This window comes from Pagrus major, chromosome 11, assembly GCF_040436345.1.
Source record: "Pagrus major chromosome 11, Pma_NU_1.0".
Taxonomy (NCBI): domain Eukaryota; kingdom Metazoa; phylum Chordata; class Actinopteri; order Spariformes; family Sparidae; genus Pagrus; species Pagrus major.
In genome coordinates this window covers 35,052,942-35,073,266 of record NC_133225.1, presented here as the reverse complement: position 1 = coordinate 35,073,266, position 20,325 = coordinate 35,052,942, and the positions used below count along the sequence as shown (strand labels likewise).

At 44.6% G+C, this 20,325-nt stretch overlaps 1 protein-coding gene across 2 annotated transcripts; it reads right to left on the bottom strand.

Moving 5' to 3' along the window:
• Positions 1-571: 571 nt before the first annotated feature.
• On the bottom strand, positions 572-9,187 carry LOC141004590 (H-2 class II histocompatibility antigen, A-U alpha chain-like). Of its 2 annotated transcripts, XM_073476168.1 has the most exons (5): positions 9,039-9,187; positions 8,628-9,003; positions 8,202-8,447; positions 3,056-3,340; positions 572-943 (listed from the first exon to the last, which is right to left on the bottom strand). In XM_073476168.1, exons 2-5 carry the CDS (start codon positions 8,689-8,691, stop codon positions 822-824), a joined length of 717 nt encoding a protein of 238 aa, XP_073332269.1. In that variant the 5' UTR covers positions 8,692-9,003; positions 9,039-9,187; the 3' UTR covers positions 572-821. The 2 variants fall into 2 exon arrangements, with proteins under 2 accessions (XP_073332269.1, XP_073332267.1); XM_073476166.1 differs by having other exon boundaries at positions 8,628-9,187.
• Between the last annotated feature and the right edge of the window lie 11,138 nt (positions 9,188-20,325).

The window sequence follows — 20,325 nt, the reverse complement described above, 5'->3', positions numbered from 1 at the left end:
GAGTGCAGGGGGCGGGGCTTACTGGCTGGATACTTTCAAATCTGGCCTGGATTTTTCCAATTTAATGACCCCAGCTTTAACAGTTTATTTGGTGACATATTCAACCCAGCAGTGTTTTCTTGTAAGGTTACTCTTAATCTAAAGTGACAGGAAACAAACGGAGACAGAAGCTGTTGACATGTGACAAAGGTCCACAGCCAGAATAGATCCAGGAGCCTTGTGATAACATGCCCCTTTAGCCATGTTTATATATGAAATGGAAAGAATTTGTTCCTAAATAATAATTCCAATAATAAATACACACACATACTAGCTTGGTTTGTCTCTGTTTGACCGCACTAGAAACACAGGTGGAGAGTATACTTGTGTACCTTTAACACAAATAACTTCTGTCTGCATGTCAGAAGAATGTTGTGTCTTATAAACTTATAACCTCAATGAAAAAAACTTGTATGTTCAGGTACTTTTACAATGCAGCATTCAAAGGTTACACGGCAGCTGCAAACTACTCAGAACAGTCACAGCATGCCAAGTTAAAGTAAACTGAACCAGAGACAATAACACCTGGCTGTGACATTATATCAGCTAAACCTTCTTTATTATAAGGTAAAACAGCAACATAATGTTCCTTTAAGTTTTAGAGACATCTCGAAAACATACAAACTTTCAGTTTCAGCATTTATCAGTTGCACAGAATATACTGGATTTTAATTGTGGAACACAAAGAAAAGTTGTTAAAGTGAACAGAAATGTGATTACAGAAGTTAACAGGATCGGAGAATTTTATTTTTGATGGTAATGACATCATCAGCCCTGACCAATCATCTGCACTCGTTCCCTTTGATGAGGAAGAAGGTTCCAGCAGCCACACCGAGCAGACCCACAGTCAGACCCAGTCCACAGAACACTGCAGGTCCAACACTGGGCAGAGTCTTCTCCACATCTGGAGACAGAGACACAGAGACATTAACACACTGCTGCTGCTTCACCTCCACATCTGGAGACAGAGACACACAGAGACATTAACACACTGCTGCTGCTTCACCTCCACATCTGGAGACAGACACACACAGAGACATTAACACACTGCTGCTGCTTCACCTCCACATCTGGAGACAGAGACACACAGAGACATTAACACACTGCTGCTGCTTCACCTCCACATCTGGAGACAGAGACACACAGAGACATTAACACACTGCTGCTGCTGCTTCACCTCCACATCTGGAGACAGAGACACAGAGACATTAACACACTGCTGCTGCTTCACCTCCACATCTGGAGACAGAGACACAGAGACATTAACACACTGCTGCTGCTTCACCTCCACATCTGGAGACAGAGACACAGAGACATTAACACACTGCTGCTGCTTCACCTCCACATCTGGAGACAGAGACACACAGAGACATTAACACACTGCTGCTGCTTCACCTCCACATCTGGAGACAGAGACACAGAGACATTAACACACTGCTGCTGCTTCACCTCCACATCTGGAGACAGAGACACAGAGACATTAACACACTGCTGCTGCTTCACCTCCACATCTGGAGACAGAGACACAGAGACATTAACACACTGCTGCTGCTTCACCTCCACATCTGGAGACAGAGACACAGAGACATTAACACACTGCTGCTGCTTCACCTCCACATCTGGAGACAGAGACACACAGAGACATTAACACACTGCTGCTGCTTCACCTCCACATCTGGAGACAGAGACACACAGAGACATTAACACACTGCTGCTGCTTCACCTCCACATCTGGAGACAGAGACACAGAGACATTAACACACTGCTGCTGCTTCACCTCCACATCTGGAGACAGAGACACAGAGACATTAACACACTGCTGCTGCTTCACCTCCACATCTGGAGACAGACACACACAGAGACATTAACACACTGCTGCTGCTTCACCTCCACATCTGGAGACAGAGACACACAGAGACATTAACACACTGCTGCTGCTTCACCTCCACATCTGGAGACAGACACACAGAGACATTAACACACTGCTGCTGCTTCACCTCCACATCTGGAGACAGACACACAGAGACATTAACACACTGCTGCTGCTTCACCTCCACATCTGGAGACAGACACACAGAGACATTAACACACTGCTGCTGCTTCACCTCCACATCTGGAGACAGAGACACACAGAGACATTAACACACTGCTGCTGCTTCACCTCCACATCTGGAGACAGACACACACAGAGACATTAACACACTGCTGCTGCTTCACCTCCACATCTGGAGACAGACACACACAGAGACATTAACACACTGCTGCTGCTTCACCTCCACATCTGGAGACAGAGACACACAGAGACATTAACACACTGCTGCTGCTTCACCTCCACATCTGGAGACAGACACACACAGACATTAACACACTGCTGCTGCTTCACCTCCACATCTGGAGACAGACACACACAGAGACATTAACACACTGCTGCTGCTTCACCTCCACATCTGGAGACAGACACACAGAGACATTAACACACTGCTGCTGCTTCACCTCCACATCTGGAGACAGAGACACAGAGACATTAACACACTGCTGCTGCTTCACCTCCACATCTGGAGACAGAGACACACAGAGACATTAACACACTGCTGCTGCTTCACCTCCACATCTGGAGACAGACACACACAGAGACATTAACACACTGCTGCTGCTTCACCTCCACATCTGGAGACAGACACACACAGACATTAACACACTGCTGCTGCTTCACCTCCACATCTGGAGACAGACACACAGAGACATTAACACACTGCTGCTGCTTCACCTCCACATCTGGAGACAGAGACACAGAGACATTAACACACTGCTGCTGCTTCACCTCCACATCTGGAGACAGAGACACACAGAGACATTAACACACTGCTGCTGCTGCTTCACCTCCACATCTGGAGACAGACACACAGAGACATTAACACACTGCTGCTGCTGCTTCACCTCCACATCTGGAGACAGAGACACACAGAGACATTAACACACTGCTGTGTTGTCGTCAGTGTAAATAAAGTTTTCTCACCCCAGATCCTGGTCTGTGGGTCCTTCAGGGCTGGATGTGTCACTGAACAGCTGTACATGTCTCCTTGTTGGGGGGTGAAGTCCAGTCTGGAGAACTGGTTGAAGGTTCCGTCTTTGTTGACAAAGGGAACGTTGACGCTGGTTCCTTCAGTCACGTTCTCTCCGTTCTTCGTCCAGGAGAACTTCACAGGAGCAGGATAGAAACCAGTCACATGACAGATCAGGACGTTCTTCACTTCCAGCTCCACGTTGTCTCTGGGGTAGATGACTGGACTGGAGGGAGCATCTGAACACACAGGAACACAGAGAAGGTTTACTAGTTTGGCCACAAATGTTTGACACCAAGGCAGATTATTAAATCAAAGCTTTAATAAAACAAAGTGAAATTCAACAAGCGAAAGACAGGCAACAAAATCAGGCTGATATAGAAAAAACTAAAGAGAAACAGAAACACGACTCATACTGTTATTTATGATTTATTTCCCTACAATTGTTATTGTCAGTAGCCCTTTTCACACAGAGACTCCACAATCATCTCTGCAGTGGAGGTTCGCCAATTCTTTTTGTTGTTTGTTCACAAGCAGCTCCGGCGTAAAGATGCACCAGTGTGTCAATTTATACAGCACGCCGTCGCTGCAGATCCAAGAGAGGCGTGACGGTACACGTCATGATGATGACATCTGTGTGTTTTTAACGTGTTTCCACCTGTTAATCTAAACAGGTTGTGACAGTTTTAATGTGAGGGAGCGTTTGGGTTTTTTTTTCCGGGGTGCCAGTCAGGTCTCTCTCCTGACACATAAGATAGTTATTATTTGATTTTTTTAGAACCCAAACACAATTTTAAACCACACACATCCAAACCCCACAAAAGCAATACACAACACAGTGTACAGCTCATTAATCAACCAGAAAAAACTGCACTCAATCAACATAAACCACAAAAACACTTCATTTCAATACAAAGTCAACAATTCAACAATCAAAGTCCAAGGAAAAATCAGTTCGTTAATAATCAACGTTCAGTCATTTTATTTTGAAGGGGGAAAAAAACACGGAAGAAGAAAAAAAGCTCTTCAAGAAAAAAAATCCTTTTCGGAACAACAACAAAAAACACAGGCCGAGAAGAAGGAAGGGAAAAAAACGGCTCGATACCTGTGAGATCAGTCAGTCAAGTTTGTCGGTCTGTGTATCTGTCGGGGGGGGATCCGCTCCGGGAGGAGCTGCGGGTTCCAGGAGACAGCAGATGATGCAGGTGTTGACGGTGGAGGAGGGATCCGTTCAGATCGCTATCGCCAGATAATGCGGTGAGGATTTTCAGCTCACTGTTAACTACTGAGCATAGGAGCTCTGACGCAACCGACAGCATACCAAAGTGGAAGTGAACTTATCATCTTTGAGAACACTGCCCTCTCCTCAGAAAGAAAATAGGCCATATATAGGGGGGTGTGGTCAGATAGAATGATACTACCTATGGTACATGACAGGACTAAAAACTTTAACAAACCTTTTTTGATGAAGGAAGAAATAAAAAAATTGGATGTGGCTTTTATGGGGAGCAGAGGAAAGTCAGTGGGATTAAACTTTCTCCATCATCTGAATATCCAACGTCATAACATTGAATTAAGCACCATGGCCCTCTTTGAAGGTGCAGAAAGGCACATCATCTGTCTCATTGGCTGTTGTGAAAGCACCGACATAATGACAATCACTTTCGTCGATGAGCCTGGAGAAGTTTAGGAGGTTTCAGAATTGATCTGTTCACCCCTCACACTACAAGGTTACAAGGTAATTTGTCTACATCTATTTCATGAAATGCAGTGTTGAGGATGAGTTCGGAGACGCACCACCTCAAGCTCAATCTTCATAAAACTGAACTCCTCTTCATCCCGGGGAGAGACTGCAGCGCGCCTCGATTTCAATCTACCCAAATTCTCCCATGTGACCCCCCTCCACCGTGACCTCCACTGGCTTCCTGTTGCAGCCCGCATCCGATTCAAGACCATGGTTCTGGCCTTCAAGGCCGTCAACAGAACTGCACCCATCTACCTCCAAACACTGGTCAGACCACACGCCCCAGCGCGAGCACTTCGCTGCACTACATCAGCTGGCCGGCTGGTACCGCCATCGCTGAGAGCAAACAAAGACCACTCAGCAAAGTCGCGACTCTTCTCTGTTCTGGCGCCTCAGTGGTGAAACGAACTCCCGACCAATGTCAGGACAGCAGAGTCACTCGCCATCTTCTGCAGGAGACTCAAGTCTCACTTGTTCAGACTTCACCTCGACCCCGCAGAGCATGACTCCCTCAGCCCTCCTGATAATCATAGCAGAAATCTGGTCCATGAGTTCAACAACACATAAAGACAACATCCCTGGCAGCCTGGACCCTTAAGAACCAATAGATCCACAGAGGATGTGGTATCCACTGCCCTCCACTCAGTCTGCACACAGCTGGAGGGACAGAACAGCTGCATCAGGAGGCTGTTTGTTGACTTCAGCTCAGCATGCAACACAATCTCACCATGAAGCTGACTGGAAACTAAACACTCTGCAACTGGTAAGTGGACTTCCTCTCAAGCAGAGCCCAGAGAGTTCTGATTGGCTGTCACACCTCCTCTGTGTTAGTGCTCAACACCAGAGCCCAGAGCTGTGAGCTCCACCCCCTGCTGTTCACTCTGTACACCATCTGGTATTTAAGAAAGAAGGAGGCAAAGACACACACCTGTCTATCAGTGGAGCTGAGGTGGAGCAGGTGAACAGTTTTAGGTTCCTTTGATTTATCACCACTGAGTACCTATCTTGGTCATCACACATCACCACCCTGGTTAAAAAAATCACACTTCCTACAGAAATGTAGGAAGGCTAAATTCAACTTTTACACTGAATCAGTAGTAAGTACCTGACTGGAAACTAGGGCTGCCCGATAAATTGAATTTTCATTGTCATTGCGATAAACACATCACAAAAGACTGCCTGACAGGGGATGAATAAGAAAAATCATTTTGTTTACATGCACCATGCATGCACCGTGAGCATGCATGGTAACATTTTGACTATCAGATGGAGCCCTGGATACAAGGGCCAATCAGATGAAGCCCCAGCTAGCTGTTAGCTACCCTGACAAAATTAATCGGCATCAGTTTGGTGGTTATTGCCAGGTTATGATGGCTGAGGGAGGAGAAAAAAGCAATGAAAATGGTCGACGAAGGCCTTGTGGTGAAAAGAAACAGCACTTCTGCTATATGGACTTATTTTGGATTCAGGAGAGACGACGTTGTAACGTGGGCTGGTGAAGGGGAAGGTGATGGTCCACTTTAGTGCGGTTGCTCCGGTTACTCAAGAGACGGCAGGCAACATGTGGGGGTTTTATTCATAACACTGACCGCACCATGCCAGGTCTCTACGGCACTAATGTTACAGGCATACACGCAAATGACCACAGGCCGAGGTTCTTCTACCAACACTTCACAGAATAAAAAGGGAATTCTTCGCTCTGTTAGCGGTATCCTTTCTCATGAGGAGCGGAAGTACACCTGCTCTTCTTCATCGTACAGGTTTCATTACCCACTAAACAAAAGGAGGCGCCACCTAGTGCCGCTACATTAAATAACTGACTGTTACAACGTGTTACAATGACAGGTACTGTGTGAGCACATCAGCACATCTGGGAATGTGGTAACAACCTAACAAAGTTAACATGCTGGTTTTCTTGGCCAAGAACTTGTGTTAAGGGAATAACTAAGGTTGTAACTTGCCCTAACGGGTAGATATTTTTTCCTGATTTAATTTTCTTTTGATTTAGTGGGCTGGCCCTACTCTATTTCAGTTTTGTCCCTCATACTATAGATCTCTGCACCATGTTAGGCAGAGTCAAGGGCCTTGATGATTGTGATGAGAGACATTACAGTTAATTTAAAGTGCCATGTTTAATTTATATTTATTTAATTATTTAAGTTGTTTCCCCCTGGATGTTTTATTTATTTCAACTCTGCATGGTAAGAGATGTTTTGGTTGAGTTTGCAAGAAAATAGTTTAAAGGGAGCAGGGGAAATTAAACTTTACTTTCATATAGTTATAATGTCTTATTTAAATTAATGTTCTGCTTAATTGGTTGGGTATTCATGTGCAGTTTGTTCAATAAAAGCATGTTCAAAATAAATTATTTCATTCTTTATTCAGTGGGCATTGGCTATTCAGTGTTTGGGGTCTATGTTAGCAGTGTACCTATTAATGCAGAAACACTATTATTAACTGTATAGTTAATAATATGCAAACTTCAATATTTGTTTATTTATCGCAAGTTATATCGTCATCGCAATAATGAACAGTGTTATCGCACATCGCATCTGAAACTCAGAGCTCACATGTCCTTAACGACTCTGTAAGGACACTCCTACACTGGTTTAAAAAGCCTGCAGCTCCTCCAGTTAGTTAAAAGTGAAGAAGCTACGGTGGCCCTGAGCTCACAGCACTGCAACTTAAGAGAACACATGCAAAAAGACAAAACACAAGCAAATTAAGAAAACATCTTCATCAATTTGACAACACATGCGCAGCATTTAGAAAACGTGCTGCAAAGACCACAACACAACGGACGTACTGTACTTGTTGTTGACGCGGATTTTGAGTCACAGCGCTATTAAGGTTCTCTTCCCGTCAGTGTTGTTGGAAAATTAGATAAAAAGTACGTGTTTTTGATTTATTTTAACATTGTGATTGCATCAAAATCCGCGTCAACAACAAGCGTGTCCGGGTGTGTGCATCACTTTTAAGTGTCCTCTGGAAACACTTCTGTTGTTCTGTTGTTGTTCTGTTGTTTCTACCAGTTGACTACGATACAGCACACACACACACACACACAGTGACAGTGTGTGCGAGTGTGAGAGAGAGTCTGTGTGTGTGTGTGTGTTGTTGCTGTGCTGATCACACACCTGTCTCAGTGTCTCAGTGTCTCAGTGACTGTGTGATTAATAACTCATAAACAGACCTGAGGCCACAGAATAAAGTGATGTAGAGAAGTTAACTGAGGACTGAACTGACAGAAATACACTTACAGGACTGTTACAGACTCATGATGTCCACTGTCTTACATCACACATCAAACAGCTGAGGACACGTTAAAGACACAAGGGACACATGTTTGTCTCTACCTGACTCCAGGGGGAGGTCCTTCAAGGCTTTATGAGCTAGATCCAGGTTCCCTCTGCAGATCTGTAGATTAGCCACAGCGTTTTGATAAGCTCCTTCCCCAAAGCGAATCCCTACAAAGTCAGGCTGAGGATAGACTCCTTTCTTGTTCTTGAAGTCTGCGTAGTACAACTCATCACCATCCAGACCGTACATGTCCTCTCCATCAGAGGCTGAACAGCCACAGATACGAATTTCTTGATGAAGAGCTGAAAACAGAAACACAAGCTGCTGTTTACCTGTCTGTGTGTGTGTCTGTCTGTGTGTGTGTGTGTCTGTCTGTGTGTGTGTCTGTCTGTGTGTGTGTCTGTGTGTCTGTGTGTGTGTCTGTCTGTGTGTGTGTGTGTGTCTGTTCTGGTCCATCAGTCTCTGAGTGTAAAGAAACTTACCGTCAGCTGAGACACAGAGGACACAGGAGAGGACGAGGACCATCATCTTCATCATCTTCCTCATCTTCAGCAGCAGCAGTTCTCTGTGGACCTGAACCAGAACCAGTCTGTCTCTGTGAACCAGCCTGTCCCTGTGAACCAGCCTGTCCTGTGAACCAGCCTGTCCCTGTGAACCAGTCTGTCTCTGTGAACCAGCCTGTCCCTGTGAACCAGCCTGTCTCTGTGAACCAGCCTGTCCCTGTGAACCAGCCTGTCTCTGTGAACCAGCCTGTCCCTGTGAACCAGCCTGTCTCTGTGAACCAGCCTGTCCCTGTGAACCAGTCTGTCCCTGTGAACCAGCCTGTCCCTGTGAACCAGCCTGTCCCTGTGAACCAGTCTGTCCCTGTGAACCAGCCTGTCCTGTGAACCAGCCTGTCTCTGTGAACCAGCCTGTCCCTGTGAACCAGTCTGTCCCTGTGAACCAGCCTGTCCCTGTGAACCAGTCTGTCCCTGTGAACCAGCCTGTCTCTGTGAACCAGTCTGTCCCTGTGAACCAGTCTGTCTCTGTGAACCAGCCTGTCTCTGTGAGGAGGACTGACAGAAACTCAGCAGCAGCTGAGCTCTAACACACAGAACAGCCAATCAGAGAGCGTGATGTCATCAGTAACCAGGTAGAGACTCTCTGCTGCTGCTGGTCACACATCACAGGTGAGACTGACTCAGAGTCTCATCAACTTCCTGTCTGTGTCTGTTAGTTTACAACATGACACATTAATGAGACAGCAGAGGACAACAGGTCCGTCCAGGTGGACGTCAGAGCTGTCTCCTGTGTTTGACCTGATGCCTTCAGGTCTGTTATCAACAGAGACACAAAGTGTCCGTCAGGAGACACTTTTTATCTTCATGTCCAAACAAGTTGGGACAGTTTGAGCTCCAGTTTCCTCGTTCTCCACTCAGCACCAGAACCGGTCCCACCACACGATGCCTTCAGGTGCCGACTGAGAGCAGGAGTTTACCACGTTCACCTCTGACACTGAGGATCAGCTGTAACACTCAGTGAGTTTTCCTGCAGCACCTGAACGCAGCAGCAGCTCTGTGGAAAGCCCCGACGCTTCACTTTCACTTCCTGATCAGCAGCCAATCAGAGACAGAGCTGCTGATGAGTCATCAGTTAACAGGAAGAGCAGCAGAGAGAGGAGACACCAGGAAGTGGGTCGGGCTTTGAGGCCGGTTCAAACTGTGTAGCATCATCATCACATGACGCCCTGTGGCCCAAACAGACCGGTTCCCTTTAAGCTGACACCATGTTAGCTTAAAGGGAACCAGTCTGTTAAACAGCATCACAACCTCTGAGACATGACCCGTAACTGAGACATGACCCGTAACTGAGACATGACCCGTAACTGAGACATGACCCGTTACTGAGACATGACCCGTAACTGAGACATGACCCGTTACTGAGACATGACCCGTAACTGAGACATGACCCGTAACTGAGACATGACCCGTTACTGAGACATGACCCGTGTACTGAGACATGACCTGTTACTGAGACATGACCCGTGTACTGAGACATGACCCGTGTACTGAGACATGACCTGTTACTGAGACATGACCCGTTAACTGAGACATGACCCGTGTACTGAGACATGACCTGTTACTGAGACATGACCTGTTACTGAGACATGACCCGTGTACTGAGACATGACCCGTGTACTGAGACATGACCTGTTACTGAGACATGACCCGTTAACTGAGATGTGACCCGTGTACTGAGACATGACCGTTTACTGAGACATGACCCGTTACTGAGACATGACCGTTTACTGAGACATGACCCGTTACTGAGACATGACCTGTTACTGAGACATGACCCGTTAACTGAGACATGACCCGTGTACTGAGACATGTCCCGTTAACTGAGATGTGACCCGTTACTGAGACATGACCCGTTTACTGAGACATGACCCGTTACTGAGACATGACCTGTTACTGAGACATGACCCGTTAACTGAGACATGACCCGTGTACTGAGACATGTCCCGTTAACTGAGATGTGACCCGTTACTGAGACATGACCGTTTACTGAGACATGACCCGTGTACTGAGACATGTCCCGTTAACTGAGACATGACCCGTTACTGAGACATGACCCGTTAACTGAGACATGACCCGTGTACTGAGACATGTCCCGTTAACTGAGATGTGACCCGTTACTGAGACATGACCGTTTACTGAGACATGTCCCGTTAACTGAGATGTGACCCGTTACTGAGACATGACCGTTTACTGAGACATGACCCGTTACTGAGACATGACCTGTTACTGAGACATGACCCGTTAACTGAGACATGACCCGTGTACTGAGACATGTCCCGTTAACTGAGACATGACCCGTTACTGAGACATGACCCGTTTACTGAGACATGACCCGTTACTGAGACATGACCGTTTACTGAGACATGACCCGTGTACTGAGACATGACCTGTGTACTGAGACATGACCGTTTACTGAGACATGACCCGTTAACTGAGACATGACCCGTTTACTGAGACATGACCCGTTAACTGAGACATGACCGTTTACTGAGACATGACCCGTGTACTGAGACATGACCCATTACTGAGACATGACCCGTGTACTGAGACATGACCGTTTACTGAGACATGACCCGTGTACTGAGACATGTCCCGTTAACTGAGATGTGACCCGTGTACTGAGACATGACCCGTTACTGAGACATGACCCGTTACTGAGACATGACCCGAGTACTGAGACATGACCCGTTTACTGAGACATGACCCAGCGGTCAGAGTTTGATCCATTCGGTCCGATAACATTCAGAAAGTCTAGAAGAGATTAAATGATTTTATCCTCATTCAAGTTAGCTGAGCGCTAAACAGGAAGTTAGCTGAGCGCTAAACAGGAAGTTAGTTGAGCGCTAAACAGGAAGTTAGCTGAGCGCTAAACAGGAAGTTAGCCGGCTCAGTCAGCAGAAGTCTCTAGTGCACAATGCAGAAGCTGTGCAGAAGAACCTAGAAGAACCCTGGCCAGAACAAGAGTTTTCAGCTTCATGCTCCACTGAGCAGTTTTCATAGGAGTGAACGGGCTCCGCCTCCAACACCGAGTCCAGTAGCTGGAGGTCCATGTCAGATGCCCCTTCAGGTCCAGGAGGTGACCTTTGACCCTGCAGAGTCCAGACTGAGCTGAGTCCAGATGTCCGTGTGTCACAGAGTTCTGGACAGTCACAGCAGTGAAACTGTCCACATCAACACAACACTGTGTTTGTACGGTTCAGTTCAAACGGACCTTCAGAGGAGGAAGAACCTGAATGTGCTTTGACAACCTGTGAAGAAGAACAGTGAAGGTGTGAAGACCAGATGTTGGATGGTGCCTTCACTGGTCCCTCAGCTGGTCTGGAGATTTCACACTCACACCAGAACAAAGAGTTTCTGTCTGATGAGACTCAGTCCGTCACCTCCACCTCTCTACAGGCCGTCCTCACACCTGATTGGCTGAGAGGGGAACGACCCAACCTGCTGTCACTCAGTCAGTCAGAGTCATGATGTGTTTCATCTCACCTGTCGGCCTCGACCACCTCCGATTGACTCCACAGCACCTGTCAGTGAATGATTGGTCTGTGTGATTGGTCTCTGTGTGATTGGTCTCTGTGTGATTGATCTGTGTGTGATTGATCTGTGTGATTGGTCTCTGTGTGATTGGTCTCTGTGTGATTGATCTCTGTGATTGATCTCTGTGTGATTGATCTGTGTGTGATTGATCTCTGTGTGATTGATCTCTCTGTGTGATTGATCTCTGTGTGATTGATCTCTGTGTGATTGATCTGTGTGTGATTGATCTGTGTGTGATTGATCTCTGTGTGATTGATCTCTCTGTGTGATTGATCTCTGTGTGATTGATCTCTGTGTGATTGATCTGTGTGTGATTGATCTGTGTGATTGGACTCTGAACCGCTCCAGCTGTGCTCCATGTTTGTGTCCAGATGTTGGTCAGCTGACTTGAATGACTCGCTCAGTGTCTGACCTGTGATCCTCTCTGAGCTCAGTGTTCAGGTCTCAGTCTTCAGCCTCTTCTTCCTCCTCGTCTTCGTCTCTGAGAGTCTGTGCTGTCAGCATGCTAATGTTAGCGCTGCTAGCTGAAGCTAAACTGTTGCTAGCTACAGCGCAGCATGCTAATGTTAGCGCTGCTAGCTGAAGCTAAACTGTTGCTAGCTACAGCGCGGCCCGGCGGTGTCGTCTCTTCTTCTTCTTCTTGTTTTGTGTCCGGTTCATCAAACCTTAAACTTCAGCCCTCACCTGACCATTGACCTCTGACCACACTGAGGCATCATGGGAGAAATACGTTCATTAAAGGTTCAGATAACTTTATAAACGTTGAGAGGGGCCAAGATGGCGTCGCTGTAAGACGCTTCTTCTTTGCGCTGTCGAAGCTTTTTTGGTTCAAAGCTTGAATCTTGCCTGAGGCCAAGAAACATGGAAATAGTTTTTGTAACGTTATAAAAATTAGTTCTGAGGTCTGTTGGTGAAACTTTGACCCAATTTTGTTTAGTTTTTCGTGGACTTGTTCTGTCGGGCTCTGCTGACAACGAGCTAACGCAGCTGTTAACCGTTGACGTTGTCTGTTTGCTCGCTCGGCGTCCCAACCATCGTCTGTTTAAAAGGCTCCAGCTGCTAAATAACTGGCTCTGCTGACATGTCGTCTACTCTGGAGGAGGTGGAAACGGTAATGGAAGAGTCAGCGGAGAATCTGAACCGGTGCCATAACGACACCAAACAACCTGTGGATCATGAAGCTTCTCCAGCACCGGCCCACAGAAGAAAACCTGCGCTGTGAGCCGAGGTCGGAGCCTCTGACACGGTCCTGCTGGCTGCAGTTAACAAGCTCAGAGTCCAGCACGGGTTCAGAGAAGCTGGACTGAAGATAAGAAGTCGGTGGAGAAGATGAACGACATGGATGCGTCCTCCAGGCACCGGACCTTGAAGGTATCCGGGCCTCCTGAGTCTGAGGGCGAACATCAACCTCTTCTCCCGTGTCTCACCCGGTCTCTCTTCAGAAGACGGTGGATGTCGCCCACAGACTGGGACCTCGGATGTGGAAGGAAGGGCAGCATCCACCACGTCGCATCACAGTTCACTTTCCGTACCGAGCACAGAGATCAAGTTTGGACGCGAAACATTCTGAGGTCCTTCAGCAGAAGAACGTGAAGATATCAGAGGACTTAACTCAGCAAGTAAAGGAGGCGAGAGCTGGTGGAGGAGGAGAGAGTGAAGCTGGTGGAGGAGGAGAGAGAGAAGCTGGTGGAGGAGGAGAGAGAGAAGCTGGTGGAGGAGGAGAGAGAGAAGCTGGTGGAGGAGGAGAGAGAGAAGCTGGTGGAGGAGGAGAGAGCGAAACTGGTGGAGGAGGAGAGAGAGAAGCTGGTGGAGGAGGAGAGAGTGAAGCTGGTGGAGGAGGAGAGAGAGAAGCTGGTGGAGGAGGAGAGAGAGAAGCTGGTGGAGGAGGAGAGAGAGAAGCTGGTGGAGGAGGAGAGAGTGAAGCTGGTGGAGGAGGAGAGAGAGAAGCTGGTGGAGGAGGAGAGAGCGAAGCTGGTGGAGGAGGCGAGAGTGAAGCTGGTGGAGGAGGAGAGAGAGAAGCTGGTGGAGGAGGAGAGAGAGAAGCTGGTGGAGGAGGAGAGAGAGAAGCTGGTGGAGGAGGAGAGAGTGAAGCTGGTGGAGGAGGAGAGAGAGAAGCTGGTGGAGGAGGAGAGAGTGAAGCTGGTGGAGGAGGAGAGAGAGAAGCTGGTGGAGGAGGAGAGAGAGAAGCTGGTGGAGGAGGAGAGAGAGAAGCTGGTGGAGGAGGAGAGAGAGAAGCTGGTGGAGGAGGAGAGAGCGAAGCTGGTGGAGGAGGAGAGAGAGAAGCTGGTGGAGGAGGAGAGAGTGAAGCTGGTGGAGGAGGAGAGAGAGAAGCTGGTGGAGGAGGAGAGAGAGAAGCTGGTGGAGGAGGAGAGAGAGAAGCTGGTGGAGGAGGAGAGAGTGAAGCTGGTGGAGGAGGAGAGAGAGAAGCTGGTGGAGGAGGAGAGAGAGAAGCTGGTGGAGGAGGAGAGAGTGAAGCTGGTGGAGGAGGAGAGAGAGAAGCTGTGGAGGAGGAGAGAGAGAAGCTGGTGGAGGAGGCGAGAGAGAAGCTGGTGGAGGAGGCGAGAGAGAAGCTGGTGGAGGAGGAGAGAGTGAAGCTGGTGGAGGAGAGAGAGAGAAGCTGGTGGAGGAGGAGAGAGAGAAGCTGGTGGAGGAGGCGAGAGAGAAGCTGGTGGAGGAGGCGAGAGAGAAGCTGGTGGAGGAGGAGAGAGAGAAGCTGGTGGAGGAGGAGAGAGAGAAGCTGGTGGAGGAGGAGAGAGTGAAGCTGGTGGAGGAGGAGAGAGAGAAGCTGGTGGAGGAGGAGAGAGCGAAGCTGGTGGAGGAGGAGAGAGAGAAGCTGGTGGAGGAGGAGAGAGAGAAGCTGGTGGAGGAGGCGAGAGAGAAGCTGGTGGAGGAGGCGAGAGCGAAGCTGGTGGAGGAGGAGAGAGAGAAGCTGGTGGAGGAGGCGAGAGAGAAGCTGGTGGAGGAGGCGAGGAACAAAACAAAAACAGGCTTCAGTAAAAAGATCTGTGAGGACGTGACATGAGGTGTCTGCATGAGCAGGTAGAGGCTTTATAATAAGCTGCATGTTCTCTTCATCTCATGTTGTCTCCATGTTTTTGCCTCCTTGTCTGAATATACAGGATGGGTTGACTTGTTAAAAAGGCTAGCGTCAGCTCCTTAGCTTGTTCATATGCTTTTCTGTACTTGTCTATGTGTCCATCACATGTAAGTCATAGTTTATTTCTCAACATTCTGCAGAAACTCCTTCTGTCTCAGTAACATTGTTCGTCTGTTTATTGTGAAGTGTTTATGATCCATATTCATTTTTCATGTTTGTCTCTTCATGTACGAGATCTCACTAAAAGAAAAGCTTCATGTTTATTTTGTATTTATCATAATAAGGAAGTGTATTTTTTACAGGAGACTCGTTCTTCTTCAGAAGATGAAGCATTCTGGGTAATCAGTTGGGAGGGGGAGCTTCATTTTCTCATTTCTCAGGAGGCGTTTTCATTTTGTTCAATCCTAAATGTAATGGTGAGACTGTGTACAGAGGCTTCTGATGTTGGTGATGGGTTTGGTAGTAATTGAATCTGGAGATAATATATTTATTGAGGTAAATATTAATTAACTCCAACATCAAACTCACTCATTGTTTGTCTGACAAGATTCTACAAGAAAGAAACAAAAGTCCTTCAGCTTGTGTGATCGCTGCACTGACAAACTCATGTTCAGACAGATGAGATCATTTTAACCCTGTTATATAGAAACTGTCATCATTAGACGCTCTGAGACTTTTACACCTGCATGAAACAAACCTCTTTACCTGCTTTAAAGCACATTAACACAAACATCTGGTCCAAACATGTAATATCACTGCTGCTCCCTGAACTCACCATGCTGGAGTATCACTGCTGCTGGTCCCTGAACTCACCGTGCTGGAGTATCACTGGTCCCTGAACTCACCGTGCTGCAGTAGATATCTCCATCTCACATTAAAATCCTCCTCGTCACAACAATCCTGGAAACTGGAAATTAAATTCTTCCTTTCTACAACAATCAGATTATCAGTTGGTATAAAGCAAATGTCTGAATTCAATCGGATATTAAAGTGTCAACATGTTTCAGTACGACTCAGAAAGCAACGATCCAAAGATCAAACAGGCTCACGCTGATAATGTCAAAGAGTTGAACGATATATTAAATATTCCTGCTCTGAGTAATGAAGATAACATGAGATTACGCTCATTAAGGAAACATTAGACCTTTTCTTCAGAGAGCGTTCATGAGATCTGGAGCCAGATGGTGGGAACATGGAGAGAAACCTCTCTGCTTTATATATTGAAAATAATCTCTGAAAACAAAACATCTTCTTCTGTCTCTAACTTCTATCACGAGTTACTCACGTCCTCGTCTGGCCCTCAGACTCGTCGTCTCTGTTTTGTCCACATTTCTTCCTGAAAGCTCCAGAGAAAGCTGAGCTTTGTGAAAGTCCAGTTACAAAAGAAGAATTATGTCTATTATTACAGAAGAGCCATCAAACAGAAGTCCCGGTCCAGACGGGTCAGCTGATGAGTCCTATGGAACATTTGTAAAGATGTAAAACATGTTATGAGTTAATGGTTGTATGAAGCGAGGCTGAATATCTGTCGTTCCTGAACCCAGTGAAGATCTTCTTCATCCTGATGACTGTGACCTGTAACTTTGCTTCAGACTGCAGAGTTCTTGCTGCGCTGTTTGCTAACAGATTCAGATGATGCTCAGAGGAAATTATTTCTGTAACAGGTTTTATGAAAGGTCGGCACATTTCTATCAACATTCATTTTACATTACGCAGATTTATCTGATGAAGTCTCTGATTCTGTTTCTGGACCTCTACAAAGCTTCTGGTGCCGTCGAACACGACGTTATGTTTGAGGCTGTACAATATGTTGGGTTGAGAGAAAGTTGAGGAACATTATAAGTTCACTGTTTACTAATATTAATATCTGTGTCTTCAGCACTAATATTAATATCTGTGTCTTCAGCACTAATATTAATATGTGTGTGTCTTCAGCACTAATATTAATATGTGTGTCTTCAGCACTAATATTAATGTGTGTGTGTTCAGCACTAATATTAATATGTGTGTGTCTTCAGCACTAATATTAATGTGTGTGTGTCTTCAGCACTAATATTAATATGTGTGTCTTCAGCACTAATATTAATGTGTGTGTCTTCAGCACTAATATTAATGTGTGTGTCTTCAGCACTAATATTAATATCTGTGTCTTCAGCACTAATATTAATGTGTGTGTGTCTTCAGCACTAATATTAATATGTGTGTCTTCAGCACTAATATTAATGTGTGTGTCTTCAGCACTAATATTAATATGTGTGTGTCTTCAGCACTAATATTAATGTGTGTGTCTTCAGCACTAATATTAATGTGTGTGTCTTCAGCACTAATATTAATGTGTGTGTCTTCAGCACTAATATTAATGTGTGTGTCTTCAGCACTAATATTAATATCTGTGTCTTCAGCACTAATATTAATATCTGTGTCTTCAGCACTAATATTAATATGTGTGTGTCTTCAGCACTAATATTAATGTGTGTGTGTCTTCAGCACTAATATTAATGTGTGTGTGTCTTCAGCACTAATATTAATATGTGTGTCTTCAGCACTAATATTAATGTGTGTGTCTTCAGCACTAATATTAATATGTGTGTGTCTTCAGCACTAATATTAATGTGTGTGTGTCTTCAGCACTAATATTAATATGTGTGTCTTCAGCACTAATATTAATGTGTGTGTCTTCAGCACTAATATTAATATCTGTGTCTTCAGCACTAATATTAATATGTGTGTCTTCAGCACTAATATTAATGTGTGTCTTCAGCACTAATATTAATGTGTGTGTCTTCAGCACTAATATTAATGTGTGTGTGTCTTCAGCACTAATATTAATATGTGTGTCTTCAGCACTATATTAATGTGTGTGTCTTCAGCACTAATATTAATATCTGTGTCTTCAGCACTAATATTAATGTGTGTGTCTTCAGCACTAATATTAATATGTGTGTCTTCAGCACTAATATTAATATCTGTGTCTTCAGCACTAATATTAATATGTGTGTGTCTTCAGCACTAATATTAATATGTGTGTCTTCAGCACTAATATTAATGTGTGTGTGTTCAGCACTAATATTAATATGTGTGTGTCTCCAGCACTAATATTAATGTGTGTGTGTCTTCAGCACTAATATTAATATGTGTGTCTTCAGCACTAATATTAATGTGTGTGTCTTCAGCACTAATATTAATATCTGTGTCTTCAGCACTAATATTAATGTGTGTGTGTCTTCAGCACTAATATTAATATGTGTGTCTTCAGCACTAATATTAATGTGTGTGTCTTCAGCACTAATATTAATATGTGTGTGTCTTCAGCACTAATATTAATGTGTGTGTCTTCAGCACTAATATTAATGTGTGTGTCTTCAGCACTAATATTAATGTGTGTGTCTTCAGCACTAATATTAATGTGTGTGTCTTCAGCACTAATATTAATATCTGTGTCTTCAGCACTAATATTAATATCTGTGTCTTCAGCACTAATATTAATATGTGTGTGTCTTCAGCACTAATATTAATGTGTGTGTGTCTTCAGCACTAATATTAATGTGTGTGTGTCTTCAGCACTAATATTAATATGTGTGTCTTCAGCACTAATATTAATGTGTGTGTCTTCAGCACTAATATTAATATGTGTGTGTCTTCAGCACTAATATTAATGTGTGTGTGTCTTCAGCACTAATATTAATATGTGTGTCTTCAGCACTAATATTAATGTGTGTGTCTTCAGCACTAATATTAATATCTGTGTCTTCAGCACTAATATTAATATGTGTGTCTTCAGCACTAATATTAATGTGTGTCTTCAGCACTAATATTAATGTGTGTGTCTTCAGCACTAATATTAATGTGTGTGTGTCTTCAGCACTAATATTAATATGTGTGTCTTCAGCACTAATATTAATGTGTGTGTCTTCAGCACTAATATTAATATCTGTGTCTTCAGCACTAATATTAATGTGTGTGTCTTCAGCACTAATATTAATATCTGTGTCTTCAGCACTAATATTAATGTGTGTGTCTTCAGCACTAATATTAATGTGTGTGTCTTCAGCACTAATATTAATGTGTGTGTCTTCAGCACTAATATTAATGTGTGTGTCTTCAGCACTAATATTAATGTGTGTGTCTTCAGCACTAATATTAATATCTGTGTCTTCAGCACTAATATTAATATCTGTGTCTTCAGCACTAATATTAATATGTGTGTGTCTTCAGCACTAATATTAATGTGTGTGTGTCTTCAGCACTAATATTAATGTGCGTGTGTCTTCAGCACTAATATTAATATGTGTGTCTTCAGCACTAATATTAATGTGTGTGTCTTCAGCACTAATATTAATATGTGTGTGTCTTCAGCACTAATATTAATGTGTGTGTGTCTTCAGCACTAATATTAATATGTGTGTCTTCAGCACTAATATTAATGTGTGTGTCTTCAGCACTAATATTAATATCTGTGTCTTCAGCACTAATATTAATATGTGTGTCTTCAGCACTAATATTAATGTGTGTCTTCAGCACTAATATTAATGTGTGTGTCTTCAGCACTAATATTAATATCTGTGTCTTCAGCACTAATATTAATGTGTGTGTGTCTTCAGCACTAATATTAATATGTGTGTCTTCAGCACTAATATTAATGTGTGTGTCTTCAGCACTAATATTAATGTGTGTGTCTTCAGCACTAATATTAATATCTGTGTCTTCAGCACTAATATTAATATGTGTGTCTTCAGCACTAATATTAATATGTGTGTCTTCAGCACTAATATTAATGTGTGTGTCTTCAGCACTAATATTAATATGTGTGTCTTCAGCACTAATATTAATGTGTGTGTCTTCAGCACTAATATTAATGTGTGTGTGTCTTCAGCACTAATATTAATGTGTGTGTCTTCAGCACTAATATTAATATGTGTGTCTTCAGCACTAATATTAATGTGTGTGTGTCTTCAGCACTAATATTAATGTGTGTGTCTTCAGCATAAT

What these genes read in the sequence shown, in the direction of transcription:
- LOC141004590 (XM_073476166.1), bottom strand. Translation starts at nt 8,691, where the DNA reads ATGAGGAAGATGATGAAGATGATGGTCCTCGTCCTCTCCTGTGTCCTC. An exon ending in CCTCTGTGTCTCAGCTGACG is followed by an intron (nt 8,448 to 8,627) that starts GTAAGTTTCTTT and finishes TTCTGTTTTCAG; the next exon opens with CTCTTCATCAAGAAATTCGT. An exon ending in GGACCTCCCCCTGGAGTCAG is followed by an intron (nt 3,341 to 8,201) that starts GTAGAGACAAAC and finishes CTGTGTGTTCAG; the next exon opens with ATGCTCCCTCCAGTCCAGTC.